Here is a 27,142-nt window from a genome sequence, read left to right on the forward strand (position 1 = left end):
AAGCTTTTCAACAATGCAAAAATTAATAACAATAAACAATGTTTTCTATTTGTATAAATATGGGAATCTTACTTTTGGTACAACTTTCATATTAACAAAGTTTCAAGAAACTGCTTTAAATGATTACTATCCCCTAACATATCACTCATGTAAGGTTTTTGAAGATAAGATTAGAATAATTGCTGCATGCACAGAGGCATTCAAACAATAATTCTCCATACATAAATTGGAACAGGAAGAAACCCTAACAACTGGTACAATGAGATGTACCCTCTGCCATGCACCTCACAGCGGTTTGCAGAGTATAGATGTAAATATAAACAATGAAAATATTAAAGGTACCTAGCCATGCATGTTAACGTGCTGCTTATATGATGGGGAGGGGCACTGGCCCCAGATCAAATCCGCGCAGTAGATAAATAATAAGGGTCGTGTGCCAGCCAGCCTGGATCTGGTTTTTAGGGGGATTTACACATCTTACTAGATGACTACTGATTTGCTACCAAAGTTTCACCTCAGTTACATGATTCACAAACATTAGAAAAATAGAAACTTTTGTTCACTTTCACATGAATAACACTAAACACAGATTGTTGAGGTACGCATGTTCCATCCTGCCTAGGTAAGAGGGTGGGAGCAGGAGAGGCATCCGGTCACCCCTTAAATTAACCAGCCAAATACATTGATAACCATGCTGGCCATGCACCAATGTGGGACAAAGGCACCAGAAGAAGAATGAATGGAAAGAGTAAAAGTAACATCTCTCCACGGAGTTCATTCATCAGTGGGTTCAGAAAAAAGGTTGTAAAAGGTAATAACTTTTGGGCACATCTTAAATTCCGCAACTGTCCTGCCTCATTCTTTGCTTGCCCCTACCATACTACCACCTCCACCCCATTACCCTAACTTCACTCATCTCGCACTCACAACCCTCGTTCCAGCAGTTTTCCTCTGTTGTAGCTTTTCCTCCCAGTCTACTCCTCCACATCATTGTGTGCTGCACGTACCTCTTCCTGCTTATGGCCACAACAAGCTCACTGTATTCATATCCCATCTATCTGCCACCCCCTCCCTCCCCACTGTCAGACAGTATTTTGTAACCCTTCTTCCTCTTCCCCACCTCATTTTCCCCCTTGCCTCACCTAGCACAACGCCTCACCAAGCAAGGTGGCACAGTGTTTAGCACCCTGGACACACATTCGAGAGGATGACGGTTCAAACCCCCATCAGGCCATCCTGGTTTAGGTTTTCTTTGATTTCCCTAAATCACTTCAAGCAAACACCAGGATGGTATCTTTGAAAGGGTGTGGCCTATTTACTTTTCCATCCTTCCCTAATCCAAAGGGACAGATAACCTCTCTGTTTGGTCCCCTCCCCCAAATGAACCTACCAATCACAACCCCTCGCAGTGCATGTGTACACTATTAGCCCTGAAGAACAACTTGACCAAACTACCAAATTTCTAAGTTTTGTTTGTGTTCCAATTGATGGCTCAACCCGTCAGCTGTATGGTAACTAGTTACTTTTATTCTTTCCATTATTTATATTCCACCAAAGACTATCCATTATCATATTGATAATATATAATTAACATAAAATACATACACATTGAAGGTAAGATCTCAAATACATCATAGCTAATAACTGACCTTAAGAAATCAATAAAACTAATGTCTTATTTAGAAATATTACTTTGTGTTGTCACAAACTTTTATTTACTTTTATTATTATTATCGTTGCAAATGTAAAAAAAAGAAAAGAAAAAAAAAGGTGTTCGGAAGGACAACCAAGCATAATTTCCAAAGTCTCTTGAAAAGCTTAAACCAGTGACTAGTAACAGGCAAACAATGGAAAATCCAGGATGGAATATAAGAATATTATAAAAAGGGAAGTTGCTACTCAGCATATAGTGGAGATGCTGAGTCGCAGATAGGCACAACAAAAAGACTCATAATTAAAGGTTTCAGCCATTAAGGCTTTCGTCAAAACTAGACAACAGACAGACAGACATGCATGCGTGCGCACAGACACACACACACACACACACACACACACACACACACACACACACGACTGCAGTCTCAGGCAACTGGAACCACACTGTGAGCAGCAGCACCAGGGAATGATGTAAGTGGCAGCTGGATTGGGGTAAGGAGGAGGCTGGAGTGGGAAGGGGGAGGGATGGTATGGTGGGTATGGCAGACAGTGAAGTGCTGTAGGTTAGATGGAGGGCAGGATAGAGGAGGGGGGGGGGGGAAGTAACAGAAAAGGAGTGAAATAAAAAGACTGGGTGTGATGGTGGAGTGACGACAGTGTAGTGCCGGAATGGGAACAGGGAAGGGACTGAATGAATGAGTGAGGATAATGGCTAACGAAGGTTGAGGCCAGGGGGGTTATGGGAGCGTAGAATGTATTGCCACTTGCGCAACTCAGAAAAGCTGGTGTTGATGGGAAGGATCCATAGGGCACAGGCTGTGAAGCAGTCATGGAAATGAAGGATAACAGCTTGTTTGTTGTCATGCCTACATACAATGCAGCACAGTGGTTGCAGCTTAGCTTGTACATCACATGACTGGCTTCACAGGTAGCCCTGCGTTTGATGGGATAGGTGATATTAGTGATCGGACTGGAGTAGGCGGTGGTGGGAGGACGTATGGGACAGGTCTTGCATCTAGGTCTATTACTGGGGAATGAGCCATGAAGTAATGGATTGGGAGCAGAGGTAGTGTAAGGATGGAAGAGTGTATTGTGTAGGTTCAGTGGACAGTGGAATACCACTGTGGAGGGGATAGGAAGGATAGTGGGCAACCCTGGTGGAGAATGTAATTCAGTTGTTACAGTCCTGGGTGGTACTGAGTTACGAGGGGAATGCTCCTCCTTGGCTGTATGGTGGGACTTTGGGAGGTGGTCGGAGACTGGACAGATAAGGCACAGGAAATTTGTTTTTGTACAGAGTTGGAGACGGTAATCACTGTCAGTGAAGGCTTCAGTGAGACGCTTGGTATATTGTCAGAGGGACTGCTCATCACTGCAGATGCGACAACTACAGGTGGCTAGGCTGTATGGAAGGGACTTCTTGGTATGGAACGGGTGGCAGCTGTCAAATTGGAGGTTTTGCTGGTGGTTAGTAAGTTTGATTTGGATGGAGATACTGATGTAGCAATCTTTGAGGTGGAGGTCAACGTTTAGGAAGGTCGCTTGTTCGGTTGAGTAGGATCAGGTGAAGCAAATGGGGGAGAAGCTGTTGAGGTTCTGGAGGAATGTGGATAGTGTCCTCACCTTCGATCCAGATAGCAAAGATGTCATCAATGAATCTGAACCAGCTGAGGGGTTTAGGATTCTGGGTTTTTATGAAGGATTCCTCTAGATAGCCCATGAATAGGTTGGCATAGGATGGTGCTATGCAGGTGCCCATAGGCCATACCCTGAATTTGTTTGTAGGTAATGCCTTCGAAGGAGAAGTAATTGTGGGTGAGGATATAGTTGGTCATGACGACTAGGGAAGAGATTGTCGGTTTGGAATCCATCAGGCGTTGGGAAAGGTAGTGTTTAGTAGTGGTAAGGCCATGGCCATTAGGAATGTTAGTGTACAGGGAGGTGGCAGCAACAGCAACGAGTAGGACACCATGTGGTAAAGGGACAGGAGCTGTGGATAGTCACCAAGGATGCCCCGTTGTGGCCAGTTACTGTGCCCCCACTGAGCGAATCTCTGCTCTCATAGACCAGCCCCTTCAACCTATTACACGGAACCTACCCTCTATAAAAGATACCAACCATTCCTCCACCGACAAACATTCAAAGTCAAATAATAAAAAAACCCATCAAAAACATGATTCAAATGAAAGTAGTGGCATACTCCTAAAATTAGCCTTTTCAGTTGATGCCAATTGATCCAGGTGCAGTTCGTCCAAATTTGACAATAGGTATTCATTGAATCTATCACAGAATAATATGTATACAGAAGCTACATGGAATTTAGTATTAACTACATTTTGCATTCACAAGATGATATTATAAAAGTATTATTTGCTATTATAATTGTGTGTGTCCGTAAATAAAAAAACTGCACACATTGAACTAAAACTTAGCCAAGCAATATACTAAAATTGTAAACTTGTAAAACAGATTATAAAGATTAAAATAATTTGATTACCAAATCAAAATACTTTGGATGGCAGATCCGTCTTGCTGGAGAACCAGTAATTTGATTTATATGAGGCAGGTTGTTTGCTGCAAAACTAAAAAATAATAATAAAAAAATAAATCAATAAAATTTGAAGGTAATGTTCTCTACACTGGCACCATCTGGCAGCTGAAACTTGCAGCTTTGTGAAATTTGTGAGCCAGGCTGGTAGTCGACACTCTGAGTAGGCACACGTTTTTATTCCTTACATTGGACCTTCTTTTGCAATTTCTAAGTTTGTGGTGAGTGAGTTTTTATAATTATGTCTTAACTTTGATTTTTAATCTTTTGTAGCTTGATGTTGTGTTACAAACACATGTTGCTTGTTATTTTCCTGTATTCTTAATTGCAGGTATCTGATGATGGCAGATGCCAAAACTTAGTAAGCAACTAAGACAGTTCTACACGCAGAAGGGAGATTAATGTATTCTGTACCATTACATTGTATTCATGGTACTAATGACAGAAATTTCTTTGCAGTACCCAGTATTGTTTTATGGAGCACCAAAGTTTGATCCAGAAAAGTTTAAGAAAATAGAACAAGCCTATGATTTCCTAAATACTTTCCTCGAAGGAAAGGAATGGGTGGCTGGAATGTCTATGACTATTGCTGATTATTCCATGGTATCTTCAGTTGGCGCAGCAGAAGTAAGTACTGTTCGTGAAAAGTTAGCCAGTGGGACTGTTTCATTAAGCTGGAACATTTCTACACTATTCAGTTATGAAACTTTTTATTCACTGTTATCAACAAAGAAGCATTCCATCGAGTGCAATATTGATTTATTTATTTGGACAAATAACAGTTTGCACCCTACATTTTAAAGGCCATTTGTTCAATTATGCAGCATGTTCCATAAATCCCATAATGAGGGAGAGTATGTGGCAACTATTTTGGTGAGAGAGGGGAGGGAGTGGGAAACTTCTGCTCTTTCTCATACAGTATTTAGTTGTTGTTTCTATCTGCTATTTCATTCTACGAATTTAACAGTATTGTTTCAGGGAACATAAGCAGCTGTTTACACTTACTGAATAATTAAAAACCTGTTTAATATGATTTTAGTCTTAACAGGAATTTAGATCAGAGTATAAATATTGTGATAAATTGTAGGAGTGTCTTCTTTGTTTGTGCAGAGTCCTCATTTAATTTTATGTTGTATTCTTGATACTCTTTTTTGGAGGTTTTTTGTAGCAAAATTCCTGTACTGAAAGCATTCTGTCTGTAATGCTTCTGTGTCACAGAATAGCTTCTTGTCAGTCAGATGTTATTTAGGCTATGCGGTTTTTATAGTAAAACTTCTATCATTGAAAGAATAGTTTCATTATTGGTAGAGCATTAAATAAAATAACACACAAATTATCATTCTGTGGGTAGTGATATTAGAATGTTTAATTTTTGTGATGTTTGCGATTCGTATGAATGGTGATGAATATTTAAGAACATTTTCATTAATTAGTCATATACAGCAACGTTATGTAGAATTGTGACTTTACTTTTGCTACTCTGAGCCTCATCATCATTCTCGCAGAAAAACAAGCATGCTGCTGTTAGAACTTGCTGCTGTGTGTTCAGTTCTGTTTGAGCTGTCAGTGTAAGCTGAACCATCTGACTGTATTCTGAAATGAGTCTAATAATATTGCAGGGTTAATATGCCATCTCCCACTTCACTCTGTATCACACAAGCAAATGCCACATTGCTTCTAAACAGATAATCATATTTTTTTACTCACCTTCCACACTGAAAATATTCATTTCTTTTGTAAACCAACCAACACATTTCACACTGTAACAAGATAATGTACACACAGGACATAAATGGGCTCTGTTCTTAACAGTTTGAGGCTTTTAAATACATGGTTCCTCACATTAAGAAGTGAAAATGAAGAGAATGCTTTGTCAAGAAGCAACCAGTAGTTGCAGAAAATAAGTGAATCAGAGTGAGGCCACTTGGTAGTATTTCAGAGAAATTTGTTATACAAGATGTGTTAAAAAAGTAATGAGAATTTTGTAATTTTGCATGTTGTGTTAATCTGATTTGTGCAGTTTTGTCATTGTTGTGTTGCTAAACATGTTTACATTATCTGCAGAGTGTTAGCACATCAGATATTTAATTTTTTGTCAGCTGTGAAAAAGGTTACATGTGTTTTTGCATCGGCAGTTATTTGTTATATATAAAAATGGACAAAGGATTTATATTAAATTGTGCAGTATGAATAGAATAAAATTGAAGTTTTTGGAATTTTAAATATTGCTTTTGAATGAAGAAAAGTCTGGGATGGAGTAACAACAATGAAATGGGATATATTGCTCTTCTTCACACAAAGGGGGTGTTGAGTGGCAGACAGACACATTTAAAGTACATTTAATGGTATATCAAGCTATTGGACCAAGTCCTTCCTCACCCATATTGCACTGAATCCTTGTCCTTCCCTATTTGGGCACTGCTCCCAGCCCCTTGTCCCCTGGCTCATATCTCTCTGATAGACCAGGATGTAAGACATGTTCCATACATCTTCCCATTACCATCTACTCCATCGTTTTCACAAACATCTCCAACCCCATCAAAGGCAGGGCTACTTGTGGAAGCAGGCATGTTGTCTGCCGTTGGCTACAAACATTGTGGAATTCTACATGGCCAAGTTGTCTGTCTGCATGAATGGATACCACCAAACTGTGACCAAGAGACAGTTGGTCTTCTAAGTTCCTAAGCATGATACACAACACGGTGTGCTTGACTGAAGTGGCTGCTTCATAGGCTGTGCCATCTGGATTCTTCCCACTAACGTAAGATTCTCTGAATTGTGCAACTGGGAACTCTCTCTCTATAACATATTCTACATTTCTGTAACCCCCTAGCCTTGACCTTCAACAGTCCCTGTCCCACCTGCATCTATCCCCTTATCCTGCTCCCATTCCAGTCTCTCGTACGCCTGCTGTGCTCCCGGTGGTGTAGTCATTTCCCCTTCTGTCTCTCTCTCTCTCTTCTCTCCCTTTTATCCTTCCAAGCACAGCTTCCTGATGATGCACCTGACAACCCTCCATCCTGTCCCCACAATGTCCCTGCACCCTCACACGGGCATCACTATAGCATCTCCCCAGCCCTAAGCTGGTGCCCCTCACCAACCCTGTCCAATGCCTCTTCTGTACTGCCACTACCTACCCCAGCCAAGATTACTCTCATTCCATTCAGATCTTAGCACCCGGAGATCACAATGGCCCTATGTTTGTGTGTATTTGTGTTTTCTATGTCTGAGGAAGGACTTTGTCTGATAACTTAATCTACTTTTGTATGCACTTTATACGTATCTCTCTACTGCTCAGTGTCTCTTCTGTGTGGTAAGTAGCAGTCTGTCATACTTCAAATATCGCTTTTGGTGAATGTGCTATGAACAAAACAATGGTTCATGGTTGATATACAAGTAAGCCATTAAAACATTGGAGATCACTAGGGCTGTGGACACCCCAGCACATTAACAACAATGGAAATATGGAAAAAATGAAAGTGATTATGATTGATCACCAAATCGGGGAAGTTGCTTGCTGATGATGATTGCGTATCAGCAGGTTCATGTGATGCCATTTTTTCATATGTTTTAGGTATGAAATAAGAGATGGCAAAAGTACTACTTACATTTGCTTGAAACAATGTGGAAAAAATGCTTGAATTTGTGGCAAAACAATTAATGATTTCTGCATCACAGTATTGCATCTACTCACACTTTGTTGCTTCTTTCTGAATTTTTTGCCATAACCAATACTGTAATGATACACCGGCCTCCATAGTCACCAAATGCAGCCACTTGTGACCTTTCCTGATCCCAGAACTAAGGAAAACATTAAAGGGTTGTTGTTTTACAAGCATACTTGAGTGACATGCAGTTTCTAGATTACTATAAAAATACAAAAGAATTAACAGGAAGATGTTGCTAGCAGCAGAAAAGTCATGAATGAGAGAATCGCATACAATTTGGGCAATGACAGCAAAGCAATCTGGACAGTTGTTAAGAAAGGAAATGGAGAAAGAAATCAGAGAGAAATAAATTCCAAGTAAGGGACAGAGGAGTGTTAATTTGTATCCCAAGTAAACTGAGCTAGATGGATTTCCAGTGTGTAGGCTCAAGGAATTCATTGATAATGTGAAGGGGCCCTTAACACACATTCTAAATTAATCTTTCATTTCAGTTACCTTTCCGGAATACTTAAACAGACTGGAGTTTACCAGTACACAAAAAGAGTGATACTGAGAACATAGAAAATGTAGACTGATATCACCCTATTTTCATTTTCAGAGATCATAGAAACAGATGTGGAAGATAGACTTATTGACTACCTTAATAATATAATTTGCTAATAGAATCACAATTTGAATTCAGACTAGCAGTAGTTCAGAAACAGCAATAGCAGAATTCACTAAAAGCATAATGGGGGCCCTGAGTAGACACTATTGTATGAAAGAATTTTTTTTAGATTTGCCGAGGCGTTCAACAGAGTAGATCACAAAATACACTCCTGGAAATTGAAATAAGAACACCGTGAATTCATTGTCCCAGGAAGGGGAAACTTTATTGACACATTCCTGGGGTCAGATACATCACATGATCACACTGACAGAACCACAGGCACATAGACACAGGCAACAGAGCATGCACAATGTCGGCACTAGTACAGTGTATATCCACTTTTCGCAGCAATGCAGGCTGCTATTCTCCCATGGAGACGATCGTAGAGATGCTGGATGTAGTCCTGTGGAACGGCTTGCCATGCCATTTCCACCTGGCGCCTCAGTTGGACCAGCGTTCGTGCCGGACGTGCAGACCGCGTGAGACGACGCTTCATCCAGTCCCAAACATGCTCAATGGGGGACAGATCCGGAGATCTTGCTGGCCAGGGTAGTTGACTTACACCTTCTAAAGCACGTTGGGTGGCACGGGATACATGCGGACGTGCATTGTCCTGTTGGAACAGCAAGTTCCCTTGCCGGTCTAGGAACGGTAGAACGATGGGTTCGATGACGGTTTGGATGTACCGTGCACTATTCAGTGTCCCCTCGACGATCACCAGTGGTGTACGGCCAGTGTAGGAGATCGCTCCCCACACCATGATGCCGGGTGTTGGCCCTGTGTGCCTCGGTCGTATGCAGTCCTGATTGTGGCGCTCACCTGCACGGCGCCAAACACGCATACGACCATCATTGGCACCAAGGCAGAAGCGACTCTCATCGCTGAAGACGACACGTCTCCATTCGTCCCTCCATTCACGCCTGTCGCGACACCACTGGAGGCGGGCTGCACGATGTTGGGGCGTGAGCGGAAGACGGCCTAACGGTGTGCGGGACCATAGCCCAGCTTCATGGAGACGGTTGCGAATGGTCCTCGCCGATACCCCAGGAGCAACAGTGTCCCTAATTTGCTGGGAAGTGGCGGTGCGGTCCCCTACGGCACTGCGTAGGATCCTACGGTCTTGGCGTGCATCCGTGCGTCGCTGCGGTCCGGTCCCAGGTCGACGGGCACGTGCACCTTCCGCCGACCACTGGCGACAACATCGATGTACTGTGGAGACCTCACGCCCCACGTGTTGAGCAATTCGGCGGTACGTCCACCCGGCCTCCCGCATGCCCACTATACGCCCTCGCTCAAAGTCCGTCAACTGCACATACGGTTCACGTCCACGCTGTCGCGGCATGCTACCAGTTTTAAAGACTGCGATGGAGCTCCGTATGCCACGGCAAACTGGCTGACACTGACGGCGGCGGTGCACAAATGCTGCACAGCTAGCGCCATTCGACGGCCAACACCGCGGTTCCTGGTGTGTCCGCTGTGCCGTGCGTGTGATCATTGCTTGTACAGCCCTCTCGCAGTGTCCGGAGCAAGTATGGTGGGTCTGACACACCGGTATCAATGTGTTCTTTTTTCCATTTCCAGGAGTGTACTTTGCCACAAACTAGAGGCACTGGGAATAATAGGAGTAGTAAACATGTGGTTCCAGTCATATCTCATGAATACAGTACATGGAGTAGAAATTTCACAGGCCAATGGAAATCTCAGTTCCATAGAGGAGCATCTATCAGATGCGGAACATGTCAACCTAGGTGTCTCACAGGGAGTATGTCGAGCACTAATCCATACTAATGACTTCCCTGAAAGAGTCACGCAGGCAGACAAAATTCTGTTTGCTGACAGCAGCAACAAAATAATCACAGATATGTCACTAGAGCTACTGCTGTGCCAAGCTGATGTTAATAGAGTACATATATGGTTAGAGGAGAATAAAGTAACACTTAACATAAAGAAGACAAAAGTATACATTTCTATACAAAGAAATAACAACAACACTGAATTGAGTGTAAATCATGAGTCGCTAAGCTGTGTTAAATAACACAGAGGTCTTAGAAATGGATGTAGATAACCAACTGAAGTGGTGGACAAAAAGAATCGCAGCTGGGTTTCTGCCTCATGATATGTTCTGTGGGTACCAGCATCAGTGTGTGATAGTAATTGATTGAAAGTAACTCATTATGCATATATTCACTCAGTCAAATTTTACGGTAAAATTTTTTGGGGCACGGGCAGACCAAACATTGAACAAATTTTCAGATTACAAAAGAGGGCTCTTAGAACAATAACGAAAAAGAACAAATGAGATCACTACCTGGAATTATTTACAGATCTAGGAATCTTGAATGGGCACCTAGAAAGAAAACACACAACATTATTGAATATCAGATAAAGTTTGAGACATCTTTCAGGGATTGGAAAAGCTTATTACATCTAATGGGGACTATTTTGAAGGGGATATACTTTTTTCATCTACATCCATTTCATCAGCTGTGTATTGATGCAAATTAACTTTCAGCTATTGGAAATGAAAATTTGATAGCTGCTGATCACTCCCCATTCAAACAGTATATACCATATGCTTAGACGCTCGGTGTGGCATCCCTGATGATGATTTTACACAATCGTGTGGAATGAAAACTTTTTCCATCCCGAATTTCGTTGATGTAATAAACATAGAACTATAAACTGAATACGCTTTTCGCTCAGCACTTTCATAAATGCTTTAATAACATGTTCCATCAAATAGGGTGATTTCGGACACCAGGCGAATTAGGACAGTATGGCTTATTTGCTCTTTGCCACTGCATAGAAACAAAGAGTTACTTATTTTAACATCTGTGCGCCAGTTATTTTAAGCGCAAGATTGCATTTATTGCTTTCCACAACTTTTATTGTGCATCAATTGTTTCCCTAGGTGAATAATTGACGAACAGTCTCACTGTTAAAAATCCATGCATTATTGTAAAGTGGAAACTTTCTATTGTTGCACCGAGTGGGAAGTTATTGTAACCGTAATTGTCGATGCGCTCAGTAGCTAACAGCATTGAGACAATTTCTGTACAAGTTTGTAGAGTTTCTCGTGCTAGGTTATAAAATAACGACGGTTTTTGTAAAACTGTGTACTGTGTGGGGTGATTTCGGACAATGCCAAGAACGTATAAGAGCAGGAGAGGTGCTATAGTATGGTGTAATTATGACCCGGAAATTTTAGATAAAGCTGTTTGTGATATTCGGAGTGGTAAATTATAATACAGAAATGCGTGTGATTTGTATGGTATACCTAAATCAACCATACAAAATAAAGTGCAGGAAGCACATCCGAAAAAAATGGGAGGACAGCCAGTGCTAAATAAAGAAGAAGAAGAAATGTTGAAGCAAGGTATCTTGAGGGCTGCACATTGGGGAATTCCCTTCACTAAATTGGATATTAGATATTTAGTTAAAGGCTACCTTAATAAATCTGGCCGAAAAGAGAGGAAATTTCGTAATAATTTGCCAGGAGAAGAATGGGTGCGTTTATTCCTCAAACGACAGTCAGAAGATCTTGCCATTCGCTTAAGCAAAAATATTTAATGAGCTTGTGCAGAAGTGAACAAAGACTGTTAAGATGTTTTTCTCTAATATCAAGGCAAAGCTGGAAGATCTCCCACCTAGCAATATGATCAACTATGATGAAACCAACATGTCAGATGATCCAGGCAAGCACCAGATAATTAAGAAATGAGGGAGTAAGCATACTGAAAAAGTGATGGACTCATCAAAATCTGGTGTCTCGATAATGAAGCCAGCTAGTGCTGATGGTAAACTGCTTCCTCCGTGTGTCCTTTACAAATCAGAGCATTTGTGGGACATGGGGCAAGAAGGTGGACCACGAGGAACCCGTTTCAATAGGAACAAAAGTGTATGGTTTGACCTGCCAGTATTTGAAGACTGGTTCTTTACAATCGCTTTGCCCTATTTGAAGAGGCAAAATGGGCTAACAGTCATGATTGGAGACAACTTATCCAGTCACGTGTCTTTACGTGTTATTGAAGTGTGTGAGCAGAACAATATTTCATTCATTCTCCTTCCCCCTCCCCCCCCCTCCCCCCCTCCCCCCCAATAGCACGCACCTCCTCCAACTGCTCGATGTAAGCTTCTTCAGGCCAATGAAAGCAGCGTGGCAAGCTGTATTAACTGATTGGAAGAAACACACTCATGGGACCATTTCCAAGGATGCCTTCCCATTTCTTCTGAAGCAGACACTAAGATTTCAGCGAATTCCAAGGTAAACATAAAGGATGGATTTCGTGCCACGGACCTAATCCCTTTTGATCCAGATCATGTCTTATGAAAATTGCCTGATAATGAGGAGAGCCAGCAAAGCAACGCAGACGCGTGGTCTTCCACTTTTGAAAAAATGCTCAAAGAACCGTTATCCTTCAAATAAGCTTGCTAGCTCCTGCTGCTGCTGCAAACTAGACGTTCAACCTGGAAAATCAATCACTGGCCGAGATTTTCAAGGAAACTGTTACAGTGCTGAAACAAGTCACAGTGCTTGCTTCTAGCAGTAGTGAAAGTGAAAACTACACATCATCCATTGAAGTTTCACCACTGAAAGAAGAGGCTTTTCTTGTTTCAGAGTACAAATATAAATGTGGAAACAAGGAGCAAACAAGGCAGTATATTGGAGTGGCCACAAATTTTGGTGTTACAGAAGTAGGTATGAAATTCTTGTGCCCACATGAGAACAGTAAAAACATATTTGTGTTTACTAATGTCCCCGATGAAGACACAATACAAAAACTGCAAATTTTGAGAATACTTCCCACACCAGTTGAGAGGAGAGGAATGTTCATTTTTTGAGATGATGTGCTTAAGACTCTAAGACATTCGTTTATTTAAAGTGTTTGCAACTTAATTTAGAATGATGAGCGAGAAAAATTATTTTGACCTTTTAGTTAAATTACTTCGTTTGTTTCTGTCTGTTTCTAATATTTCAGTTAAGAACTGTAAAAAAAATTTATTTAAATTCTTGAAAAATAAAAACTTATCTATAATATATAAAATTCATTATATCATTCCATATCACTTATTCGTAACAAAGGGCTACCTTAAAATGTGTAAAATGTCACCAAAATCAAATAAAAAGCATGTAGAATTTAAAAAAAAAAAGGCAGTAACTATCCGAATTTGTCCTCTATATACTGTAACTTCGGACAGAGATTTAAAAAACACACGTGTCCGAAATCACCCCAATCCATGGGGTGACTTCGGACACTTTATTTAACTGCCTCAGATAAATATACCTACACATACACTTTCTGGTTCGGGGATATTTTATTCATTACACATATACCCTACCACTTCCATAACAATCAATTTAATCTACCAATATATAAGAAAGTTACAATCAAAATAATAACAAAACTGTCCGAAATCACCCTGTTTTGATGGTACTCGTACTTTTCTGTCTTCATTTTACCCTTTTTCAGCTACCCTATTTGGTTATTGAGGTATTTTTATTACTATTGCCTGGTACCACAGATTAAACAATTCCTATTAATATATCACTCTTGAAAGTTACTTGTTTTTTTTTCTGTTTTTAAAATACTTTACTGAAATGAAGACATTTCTGCCCTGGACTATAATTATTGTTTATTTCCACTATTGGTAAATTTCGACTATTAAGCAATTTTTCAAGTTGTAGTTTATATGCTTGAGCACAAGCCACCAAGCTGTCCAGACACCAGAGTATGGCGAGTAAATGTAAAACTTATGACAAGAAAAGTACAGGTTGCTTTTCGTTAAACTCAATTAGTGGTTTTGGTTAAATAAACATCTTCAGATCCACTCTTAAAAGAAGAATAAAATATGTCATCAAAACATATAAAATCAGAATACATTCACCATTATATTGTACTGTCAAGTACAAAGTGCAACAAAACACCACCAACAGCTTTGACGTATAGTAGATTGTGTGGCGACAAACAAACTGAGGACGCGAATCCACGTCTGAGAACCTCATAAAACAGTACTGCAGGATGTTGATGTCATAGAGATCAACACCTGCAGTTCATCCCTTTTGGCAGCAATGCCAACAGATAGCAATCAGTGTTGTGGCAGGTATGAACATATTTCCCACCATCCAGCATCGTTAACGCAGTCACGCTTATTGTGAAAAGCACGTCCATCAGCTCAAAGACTTACATTCACTGCCGAAGGGATGAACTAGTGGCCGGCATTGGCTCCTACAATTTTGTTGAAGGATGATTATCTGGAAATGGGTTCCTATCCTCAGTTTGTTCCTCATGGTATCTTCCATTAACCCTTGAACTTCACTAACATAATTTTTTGCACTCTGTATATTTTACATCTATTCTTTAGTCTGGTATTAAATAGTTGCTCTTCAGATAGTTAGTTAAATGAAGCAGTCACTAAATGTAAACAAAAATCAGTGTGGACCTTTTCAACTTGAGTTTTTGATAATCAGTGGCTGTAGTTGCATATACACTAAGCCTGAAATAATACATGTACTGTATATTCTTCAATTGTACTCTTTACAGGCTGTTGGTTTTGACTACAAGAAATATTCTAATGTTCTTGCCTGGTTTGAAAGAGCAAAGAAGGCAATAAAGTCATATGATGAGATTTATCATCCAGATGCCATGGTGTTTAAGAAGTGGTATGATGATGCAGGTGCTGGTGATAAAAAATAGTCTTATGTATTTCAAATAGTCCTAGCCATTTTGTCTTCAGACTATCTCATAGGACTTTCTCTTTGTATTAGAAAAAAAGTTTAATATGTACAAATAAATCAGTTAATTCAAACTGTGCATGATAACATTCCTCAAAATACTTGAAATTTATTCTGAATGTATATCCAGTAAACTAAATGATCTGCTATTTTTGACTGAAATATTTTCCATTAGCACTTATATTCACAAGAAAGAAGTACATGGTTTACGACCAGTGGTTCAACTTCGCGAGGTAATTTAATGATGCAAAATGATATTTTGGAAGAGTCATTGAGATTTTATTATTACTATTTCTACAATTATGTGAACTGTCACAGTAACAGGTTATAATTTTCATTGTATGAAATTATATACCTCATGTGTAAATTGAAGTTGGTAGGGGGGGGGGGGGGGGAGAAAGGAAAGGGCAGGGACTATTGTTGCCAGCTGCATCAGGACTCTTCACGGAACCAGTGGCAATGAGTGAAAATGTGTTTCGGACTGCAATTCGAACCTGGGATCTCATGCATACTGGCCAGTTGTGTTAACCACTGCACCACCCAGACACAGTGTTTATGGCAACTGCATGGACTAGCTCAGTATGCCTCTTGGCAGACGGGCGTTTCTACCTGGTGCCACCTGTCCATAGTCCATGTCCATGTCCTCAGTGCTCACTACTTTGAGATTCCTGCAGGAGGTCAGATATAATCATTCATCTGCACTGAAGAAGGTGGATTTGTTGCCTATCGAGGCGAATCAGTTATATGAATGCATGCTGTCTGTTCTTTTGGACATGTCCAAAAGAACTGACACCACACATTCGTAAAATTATACGTCTCATTATTTGAAGTGTGTCATTGAAATTATTACCATTTTAGCCATTGAATTAATTTTAATTGCATATGAACCATGGACCTTGCCGTTGGTGGGGAGGCTTGCGTGCCTCAGCGATACAGATAGCCGTACCATAGGTACAACCACAACGGAGGGGTATCTGTTGAGAGGCCAGACAAACGTGTGGTTCCTGAAGAGGGGCAGCAGCCTTTTCAGTAGTTGCAAGGGCAACAGTCTGGATGATTGACTGATCTGGCCTTGTAACAATAACCAAAACGGCCTTGCTGTGCTGGTACTGCGAACGGCTGAAAGCAAGGGGAAACTACGGCCGTAATTTTTCCTGAGGGCATGCAGCTTTACTGTATGATTAAACGATGATGGCGTCCTCTTGGGTAAAATATTCCGGAGGTAAAATAGTCCCCCATTCGGATCTCCGGGCGGGGACTACTCAAGAGGATGTCATTATCAGGAGAAAGAAAACTGGCGTTCTACGGATCGGAGCGTGGAATGTCAGGTCCCTTAATCGGGCAGGTAGGTTAGAAAATTTGAAAAGGGAAATGGATAAGTTAAAGTTAGATATAGTGGGAATTAGTGAAGTTCGGTGGCAGGAGGAACAAGACTTCTGGTCAGGTGACTACAGGGTTATAAACACAAAGTCAAATAGGGGTAATGCAGGAGTAGGTTTAATAATGAATAGGAAAATAGGAACGCGGGTAAGCTACTACAAACAGCTTAGTGAACGCATTATTGTGGCCAAGATAGATAAGAAGCCCACACCTACTACAGTAGTACAAGTTTATATGCCAACTAGCTCTGCAGATGACGAAGAAATTGAAGAAATGTATGATGAAATAAAAGAAATTATTCAGATAGTGAAGGGAGACGAAAATTTAATAGTCATGGGTGACTGGAATTCGAGTGTAGGAAAAGGGAGAGAAGGAAACGTAGTAGGTGAATATGGATTGGGGCTAAGAAATGAAAGAGGAAGCCGCCTGGTAGAATTTTGCACAGAGCACAACTTAATCATAGCTAACACTTGGTTTAAGAATCATGATAGAAGGTTGTATACATGGAAGAACCCTGGAGATACTAAAAGGTATCAGATAGATTATATAATGGTAAGACAGAGATTTAGGAACCAGGTTTTAAATTGTAAGACATTTCCAGGGGCAGATGTGGACTCTGACCACAATCTATTGGTTATGACCTGTAGATTAAAACTGAAGAAACTGCAAAAAGGTGGGAATTTAAGGAGATGGGACCTGGATAAACTGAAAGAACCAGAGGTTGTAGAGAGTTTCAGGGAGAGCATAAGAGAACAATTGACAGGAATGGGGGAAAGAAATACAGTAGAAGAAGAATGGGTAGCTTTGAGGGATGAAGTAGTGAAGGCAGCAGAGGATCAAGTAGGTAAAAAGACGATGGCTAGTAGAAATCATTGGGTAACAGAAGAAATATTGAATTTAATTGATGAAAGGAGAAAATATAAAAATGCAGTAAATGAAGCAGGCAAAAAGGAATACAAACGTCTCAAAAATGAGATCGACAGGAAGTGCAAAATGGCTAAGCAGGGATGGCTAGAGGACAAATGTAAGGATGTAGAGGCTTATCTTACTAGGGGTAAGATAGATACTGCCTACAGGAAAATTAAAGAGACTTTTGGAGATAAGAGAACCACTGGTATGAACATCATGAGCTCAGATGGAAACCCAGTTGTAAGCAAAGAAGGGAAAGCAGAAAGGTGGAAGGAGTATATAGAGGGTCTATACAAGGGCGATGTACTTGAGGACAATATCATAGAAATGGAAGAGGATGTAGATGAAGATGAAATGGGAGATACGATACTGCGTGAAGAGTTTGACAGAGCACTGAAAGACCTGAGTCGAAACAAGGCCCCGGGAGTAGACAACATTCCATTGGAACTACTGGCGGCCTTGGGAGAGCCAGTCCTGACAAAACTCTACCATCTGGTGAGCAAGATGTATGAATGAGCCGAAATACCCTCAGACTTCAAGAAGAATATAATAATTCCAATCCCAAAGAAAGCAGGTGTTGACAGATGTGAGAATTACCGAACAATCAGTTTAATAAGCCACAGCTGCAAAATACTAACACGAATTCTTTACAGACGAATGGAAAAACTAGTAGAAGCCGACCTCGGGGAAGATCAGTTTGGATTCCGTAGAAATATTGGAACACGTGAGGCAATACTGACCTTACGACTTATCTTTGAAGAAAGATTAAGGAAAGGCAAACCTACATTTCTAGCATTTGTAGACTTAGAGAAAGCTTTTGACAATGTTGACTGGAATACTCTCTTTCAAATTCTAAAGGTGGCAGGGGTAAAATACAGGGAGCGAAAGGCTATTTACAATTTGTACAGAAACCAGATGGCAGTTATAAGAGTCGAGGGACATGAAAGGGAAGCAGTGGTTGGGAAGGGAGTAAGACAGGGTTGTAGCCTCTCCCCGATGTTATTCAATCTGTATATTGAGCAAGCAGTAAAGGAAACAAAAGAAAAATTCGGAGTAGGTATTAAAATCCATGGAGAAGAAATAAAAACTTTGAGGTTCGCCGATGACATTGTAATTCTGTCAGAGACAGCAAAGGACTTGGAAGAGCAGTTGAACGGAATGGATGGTGTCTTGAAGGGAGAATATAAGATGAACATCAACAAAAGCAAAACGAGGATAATGGAATGTAGTCGAATTAAGTTGGGTGATGTTGAGGGTATTAGATTAGGAAATGAGACACTTAAAGTAGTAAAGGAGTTTTGCTGTTTGGGGAGAAAAATAACTGACGATGGTCGAAGTAGAGAGGATATAAAATGTAGACTGGCAATGGGAAGGAAAGCGTTTCTCAAGAAGAGAAATTTGTTAACATCGAGTATAGATTTAAGTGTCGGGAAGTCATTTCTGAAAGTATTTGTATGGAGTGTAGCCATGTATGGAAGTGAAACATGGACGGTAAATAGTTTGGACAAGAAGAGAATAGAAGCTTTCGAAATGTGGTGCTACAGAAGAATGCTGAAGATTAGATGGGTAGATCACATAACTAATGAGGAGGTACTGAATAGGATTGGGGAGAAGAGGAGTTTGTGGCACAACTTGACTAGAAGAAGGGATCGGTTGGTAGGACATGTTCTGAGGCATCAAGGGATCACCAATTTAGTATTGGAGGGCAGCGTGGAGGGTAAAAATCGTATGGGGAGACCAAGAGATGAATACACTAAGCAGATTCAGAAGGATGTAGGTTTCAGTAGGTACTGGGAGATGAAGAAGCTTGCACAGGATAGAGTAGCATGGAGAGCTGCATCAAACCAGTCTCAGGACTGAAGACCACAACAACAACAACATGATTATTTCTGTCAAGTGTAGCACTAAACAGAATTGTTTGATTTAACTCAGTATCCATACCATTGAATATAAAACTAAAAAAAAAGATGAATAATAAAAGCAAGCAGCTGTCTGTGTCATTCACTGTGTATGTTTGCTCTGTGAAAATGTTGTAATTAAATAAAAGTGCTACTGTTATTCATGATTTTCTTCATTACTTTTTAAGGAGAAATTTGTTTGTGCACCCATAGTTGATAGAGTTGGGCTGTAATCTGGCATCGCTGCTGGTTGTAACCACTCTGTCCCATAGTAATGCCAGTTTGCAGCCTGACAGCTTAGATGATGGCAGGAATGATTGCTTGAGTATGAGGCTGTGACCCAGAAACTAGTAACAAAAGAGAGAGATAGAGAGATAAAATGAATGGAAAGTGTAGCTGTGTGATGCCTACTTAAAAAATAAATGTTACTGTTTTAAGTTTCTCAGGATGACTAAATATGAATTTACTCCCCTGCTCTGTCGAATAATAATTGTAGAATAAACACATTTTGTTCTATACCTGCTATGATACTAGTAATGTATTTCTGCATCTTGTCTACATCCACATTCACTGTGAAATGCATGTCTTGGGATACTTCCCATATAGGGGTTTCATCCTGTTGCATTCATATATGAAGCATGAGATGAATCATGGCTTCAGTGCTTCTGTGGATGTTGTAATTCAAAATTTTAAACATGGCTGAAACAGCAACTGTTGAAAATCTTCACGGTAAATAACAGCCAACTGCAACTGTTTGGCTGTTATCATTTACCTTGAAGATGTTGTAATTAGGGTAATATTGTCTTTGGGTTGTCTATAAGAGTGATGCACAGGGCACCGTAATACATATCTCTAGATCTGTCTCTTAGTACTCACTACTGAAACTTTGTAAGTGGATTTTCTTGGGAGAGGAGGAGGGGGAAGGTGAGTTAGATATCCATCTCCAAGCATTTGCCGGTTCAGATTTTTCAGCATTTCCTTATGTCCTCCCATGAATCAAACAAAACTGATCTTTCACAGCACCATTCTTTGAATATATTTATCATACAGTGTTAGTCATACTTATGTGTGGGTCCCACACACATGGACAGTATTCTAATATGGGTAGCACAGATGATTCATAAGCAATTTCGATTGTAGACTGCATTATCCCAGTATCCTGCCATTGAATTGAAGTCTACCACATGCTTTACTGATGACTGATCACATGTTATCATTCTGTTACATATCCCCACAAAATGCTGCACTAGAGTAATTGTATGTGAATTGTGCTTTATTTATCTCATGACACCTTTTCAATCCATGTGGTTTGTGTACACAGTTGACTGGTTCCAGTTTACTCATTGATGCTGCTGTTGTAAGATACTACTGTTACATCCATAAGTAGCCAGATATCAATATACCTGTCAGAATGCAGGAGATAAATGAGTAAAGCTGCAAGGTGTGAAGGACAGCCTGCAGAAAGGACGCCAAGCGGTAGTCGAGCTAAACACAGCTGGCCGATGGCGGACAAGACACAGACAAGTACAAGTCAAAAGCAACCTATGCAACAACGAAGTGCAAAGCAGAAACTTTCACCACAACATTGTCAACAGGCCCACAGCAAAGAGAGAGAGAATCTGAATTGCGACCACACAGGACATCCAAGTGCCAAGTGAGGTTGTTATTGAATAGTCTGTTGTGTAGTAATGATAATAACTGATGATATCAGACACGAGTACAGAAGTGATTAGCCATTCACTGGGTGACTGTTTTTATACCTGTCAGAGGGAACTCTTGTTGGCTGGAGCACTGTCTATGCAAGTGCAGTACTGTGGCAATGCTATGCCCTCTAAAGGCCATCTACTTGCCTTTGCCCAGAACTAAACATTTCTACTTTCTCCTAGATGTATGAAGTTATTGCCTCTTCATTTAGTCTATGGAGCAGTGATGCTGCAATTGAGACATTCTATGGAACAAAGATGTAACTGAAATATATTGATATTGAAATACAGAGCATCAGATATTTTTTGATACTGAGATACAGAACATCAAATATTTTAAATAGTTTTTTATCCATAATGTGTAAGAATTGCCGACTAACTTGGATTTCAGTTAAGTCTTTGTTCCAGAGAAACCCTTAGATCTAACAAATTTCTGTCATTAGTGGACTTCTTAACCTTTTCAAAGTAGCTTTCAAGAATGTGTTTATTATTGTTCCACAGGGTGTCTTATTGTGTCTGCCATTTACAAGACCAATTATACCAATCAATCCCTAGATGATCAGTCGCTGTCAGTGATTACTGTATGACTGGGGAACATAATTAGTGCTAACCGTAGATTTTCCTTTTGAAATTTTTGTTCTCCTGGGCCTTTTCACTTGGTCTTTGTTGATAAGTGAAAGCATTGTGATAATCTTTCACCTACCAATCAGTTCCTACAGGACTGGATTGCTCTGGAAAAGTTCACATTCACAATTCACTAGTTATTCCCATAAAAGCATATCAGATGGTACTCAAGTGCTATACACAGGCATCTCCAGATAACATCAAAACTTAATGCATCTTTCTTTCCTGTTATAAGGACTCATAATTTGTCCTTAAAAACATGTTAACAAACCATTTTGTGTTGTGCAGGTATACATTGAGAATGCACTTAGGTTTTGTAATGGAAAAAATGCAGGCTGCTATTACTGTTATTTATGTTGTTCAAACCATTTAATTTCATCCATACACTGTGTCTTATTGTGCACACATAATTATATGCAGCCATGAAAAAATGCATAAAGGTATCTACACTGCAACCACAGAGTTCTATTCATAGGTCCTATATACTGTCAGATTTCCAGTTCAGACATATTTGCAATTACGAATATCACAATCAGTTTGGCCATGATCAGCTTTTCTCTTAAGGTTCACTTTTCTGCTTTGTTTTAGTTTTGAGCACAAACTCGCTCACTGAACATAATAAATGTAAGACTGTAAGGGAAGAGACTATCCCAGGCGAGCTTTAATAGAGTAAGAGAGTTTTACTGAATGCTGGAGTTGACTTGGTGCTCAAATTTTTTGCTATGTATCTGTGTCCAGAAGTACAGGACCAGATACTGATGTAAACTACAGGCTCTTCATTCATGCCACCGCAAAACTATCACATGTTAACAGTCCACACACTTAGTCCGAACATGGTCAGTTGTTCGCAGTGCTCCATCTATTGACGCATGATGAGTGCCAACAGATATTTGCACAGAGTAAGTATGCAGTGTAATGGCTCCAAAGAAGATTAAAAGAAATGTTGGTGAATTTATGATGGTTTCAATGTTTTCATTTTAGATCTTTAGGGTTTTTTATGTGTGTTTTGACCTGGTGAAGCATGTGGCTGAGGAGCGTATGTTGTTATATGAATGTATTAGCATTCGTAAGAAACAAACTACACCACTATAAAATACCTGTGTATTACGAGAAACTGCTTCACTTGTTGGTGGTGAAGTTCCTGTGGTTTGGTTTTCCATGACTTGTATCATTGACAAACTGAAATTTGAAAATAGTGAACAAATATTAACATCCTACGTAATCAGAAATATTTATTTGAAGTAGTTCTGCTCTATACAAATGGTGCACTGAAGAAACAAGATTGCAGTCAAAGGCTATAACTTTCTTACTACCATGAGAAATTATACTGGTGAGCCAAGTATTACACTTACTAATGTGTTGGTCTATCTTTGGAAACCAGTAAAGCAAAGATTCTGCATGTCGTAGATTAAAAAGATCTTGGTAAGTTTCTGGAGGCATGTGCCACAAGGTTCTGCAAACTGAAGGCCATTAGTATGTAGGTGCAGCAGTGGAGCCAGATGCATATCATTGGATTCAACAGTGGTAGCTCGTGCAAAATTTTACCAATGTGCTACACTGTTGTAGCCTATAGCCTTTTGACTTGCGAGGATAGTAATTATAACTAAATTGAATATATTAATTTTATGTGCATAAATTGAACTGTTTAAATTTATTTAAATTTTGTATTTAATCATTTATTAGGTGTACAACTTTGCTTCCGCCGTATTTTCCCCAACACTTCAGACTTCAATTAAACAAATTGGTTACACATGTATCATTCAAAGTATCTTCCATCGCTGGCCACTACTTCCATTGTTTGGCCAGTGTACGAATCTTGCATCAGAAACATTGTTCATCTATTGAAGCAATCCACAAATCGATCGATTTTGTGACTTCTTCATGAGATCAGAAAATGTTGGTCAGCCAGGCCATGCGCCATTGATCTAAACAGGTGATAGTCAGAGGGAGCAATGTCTGGAGAATATGGTGGGTGGTTTAGGACTTCCATTTTAACATTTCCAAGTACATTTTTATCTCTTCTGCAATGTGGGGTCAAGCGTTGTCATGCTGCAAAATCACTTTATCGTGCCTCTCGCTGTATTGTGGTGGTTTGTCTTTTAATGCTCTGCTCAATTGCATTAATTGCATTCAATAACAAGCACCTGTGATTGTTTCACTTTTTTTTTAACACCTCATAGTACACGATGCCGAGCTGGTCCCACCAAATGAAGAGCACAATCTTGGAGCCATGAAAATTTGGTTTGGCCATTGACGTGGAAGCGTGGCTGGGATATCCCCATTATTTTTGCGTTTAGGGTTACCGTAATGGACCCATTTTTCGTCCCGTCACAATGTGATGCAGAAATGCCTTCCGTTTTTGCCTCTGAAGCAACTGTTCACAAACACACAAACGCTGTTCAGCATCTCTTGGTTTCAGCTCACTTGTGACCCAAGTTCCTTCTTTCTGAATCATGCCCATAGCCTCGAGATGTTTTTAAATGGCTTCCGGTGTCACTCCCACTAATTGTGCCAAATTCTTCTTGAGTTTGAGGTGAGTCTTCACTCAGCAATGTCTCCAATTCTACATCTTCGAAAACATTCTCTCTTCCACCACTATGCCAGTCTATGACGTTAAAATCACCGTTCTTGAAGCATTGAAACCACTCACAACACATTCTTTCACTACCATATGTACCTGAGAGCATTCGATGAGACTCGGCCGCTGTTTTCTTCATTTTGAAACAAAACAGTAACACCTCCCGCAAATGATGAGAATTAGGCTCATAAACTGACATTTTCAATCAAGAAGAACTTTATGATGCAGACACAAATCGACTAATGTTTGAATGAGGTTATGTTGACTGCAGTTAAAGCTGACTGCCTGACATCTGCGATCTGTTTCTTTCGACCGCTGTTTACCATTATCGCCACCTGTCGGCAAACGGCGGAAGCAAAGTTGTACACCTTGTAACATTGTGAGCAATAAAATAAAATTAAATTAATAAATCAAGCAATCAATTATGGCAGCAAGGGAATTGAACAGAAGCTGACAAATTGCCAGTGAGTGAATTTGACCCTGCATTATTTTGCTCCACTGTATTATTTTGCTGTTACGTGAACTGGTGCCTGTAAATCTCTTACACTTTACGCGTTAATCTTTAAAGAGTGTTTCATCTTTTTCCATGATCCACTCAGGTGAAATATTTGGGGAACTTGAAAGGGGCATCAACTGCTTCTACTCACGTTATTTTATTTTATGTATGGTTTCTAGCAATGGAATCAATGGCCTTCTGGAAACCACACTACACCTTTTGAATTTAGTAATCTGTGGTGAATGATTGACTTCAGATTAAATATTTGTTCGGATAGTGATCTGTCCTTCCTAAAACCGCTTTAATATTCAAGTAGATTAACCCCCAGATTTACTGTTGTTTCTCCTCTGTTCCGTATAATCTTGCAAACATGTTACATGCATCTGGTTGGAAAGAAATCCACCTGTAGTTGTTAACATCTTGTTTATCGCCTTTCTTACATTGTGCATATATCAAGGCCACCTTACATTCTCCTGGGAGTTTGTCTGTTTTCCAGTTTTGTCAAAGATTAATTTTAGCTCATTTATTTACTTTTGTAGAGACCATTTCATAAGTTCTGTTGTAATAGTCTTCTCCATTAGCTTTATAAGGTTTTAATAGCTTCTTTAATTTCTGTGACAGTTGGGGGTGAATCTTATTCTAGAGTTTCACAAGTGTTTGGGTATTCGAGCTTATGAGCTGGTTCTGGACAATTAACCCAGCGGTGCATGCATCGGGAATCTCGATGTCAGTACACACATCTGGCTCCACAGACCTTTACTGCTCCCACCACTTTTTACTTGAATTGCATTATAAGTTAGGGAGAGAAGTGTTAGTAAATGAAATAGTATCATTACTGCTGGCTGGAGTGGCCGAGCGGTTCCAGGCGCTACAGTCTGGAACCGCACGACCGCTACGGTTACAGTTTTGAATCCTGCTTCGGGCATGGATGTGTATGATGTCCTTAGGTTAGTTAGGTTTAAGTAGTTCTAGGGGAAAGATGACCTCAGAAGTTAAGTCTCATAGTGCTTAGAGCCATTTGAACCATTTTTAGTATCATTACCAGTCACTCTAGTATTTTATTTAAAAGAAACCTTTTATATTTTGGTCAAAAGCAAATGGAGATACTGTTATGGTCTCAGATGCCAAATGTGGCATATTGACACCAAATGTAGTGGATGAGTGCCTTGAGGTGCCGTATTAAAACTCGGCGAAAGTGAAGCAGAAGGGGCCACTGGCCAACCTAAGTGTTACGTGTACGTGACGCGAACTGGCACCCTTGGCAAAACAGAGGCGCACAGCCAAGTATAAATACGTGCAGTTTTCTAACGAGATTCATTGAAGCGTGGCAGCTCTCCTGGACGGCGGGGTGTGTCACACCACCAGCTACACACGGCAACAGATGGGGCGCCAGCATCCCAGTCCACGGCAGGTCGTTGATTCAACCCTGTGAGGCCAACGTGGGGTCCGTAGCCAGCCAGGATGGGCCCCTCTTCGGCTCGCTAACACGGGCAGTCGTCTCTGCTCCCGACACACATCGGAGACTTCTGAGGCGAGGGGCCAGATACAGACGCCGGATAGCTGGCGCTTGTTGTTCGCCGCAATCTCAGCCATGCCAGTGAGAAGGATGCAGCTGGCCACCTGCAGCTCACACCGAGCGGCGCTGAGTCGCCAGGGACGCAGACCGCCAAGTCAACCACGGCACCCTGACGGGAGTGCCTCCAGACAGTACACACTAGGCTGTTTTGACGTTTGGCTGCCGGAAGTCACGTGACTGTCCCTTCAGTAAACACTTTGCTGCGAGGATGGTTTTCATGCAGTTGCACCAGTATGGAGATCACCGAGTTGCACACGTGAATACTGAAGGAATTAGTTAAGCACAAAGTAATTTCCATCTTATGTTTTAGTCCTTCATGTTCAATAAACAGAATAGTGTAAAAGTTCCGCAGTAGGCCCATACTGAAATTTACGTAATTGATATATGTGCATACAGATACGCCGAAATATTCTGCCGATTAGTATCAGGTATTTTTTTTTTTTTATTTATTAATTTTTTTCTTTCTGTGGATCTTAGATGTTATAGCGAAAAGTGCGTAAAATATGGAAAATAAATGTGGGTAAAAAGTTAACACAAGGCTATACTGCTCATAAGTCTGCTACCTCAGTTTATTTCGCATTCACATGTAGGGGGACCAAACTGGGGAATATGAAGTATTTTTAATATTTTGGACGACAAAAAGCGGCTTTTAAGTAGCCATAGTATAGTTCCAGCCCTGTTGAAAACCTGCATAAGGAATGCTGTATGGTGAAAAAAGATCATG

General features: G+C 40.4%; 1 protein-coding gene across 2 annotated transcripts in view; it reads left to right on the forward strand.

The window, feature by feature from the left end:
• Nucleotides 1–15,328, forward strand: part of LOC126237229 (glutathione S-transferase 1-1-like) — a 52,404-nt gene extending 37,076 nt beyond the window's left edge. For both annotated transcript variants that reach the window (XM_049947120.1, XM_049947121.1), the window contains exons 4-5: nt 4,664–4,831; nt 15,064–15,328. In XM_049947120.1, the coding sequence (XP_049803077.1) occupies nt 4,664–4,831; nt 15,064–15,216 (321 nt within the window). In that variant the 3' untranslated portion in view covers nt 15,217–15,328. The remainder of the gene's footprint in view (nt 1–4,663; nt 4,832–15,063) is intronic.
• Nucleotides 15,329–27,142: the final 11,814 nt, after the last annotated feature.

The sequence above is a fragment of the Schistocerca nitens genome, chromosome 2 (genome assembly GCF_023898315.1).
Source record: "Schistocerca nitens isolate TAMUIC-IGC-003100 chromosome 2, iqSchNite1.1, whole genome shotgun sequence".
Classification (NCBI taxonomy): domain Eukaryota; kingdom Metazoa; phylum Arthropoda; class Insecta; order Orthoptera; family Acrididae; genus Schistocerca; species Schistocerca nitens.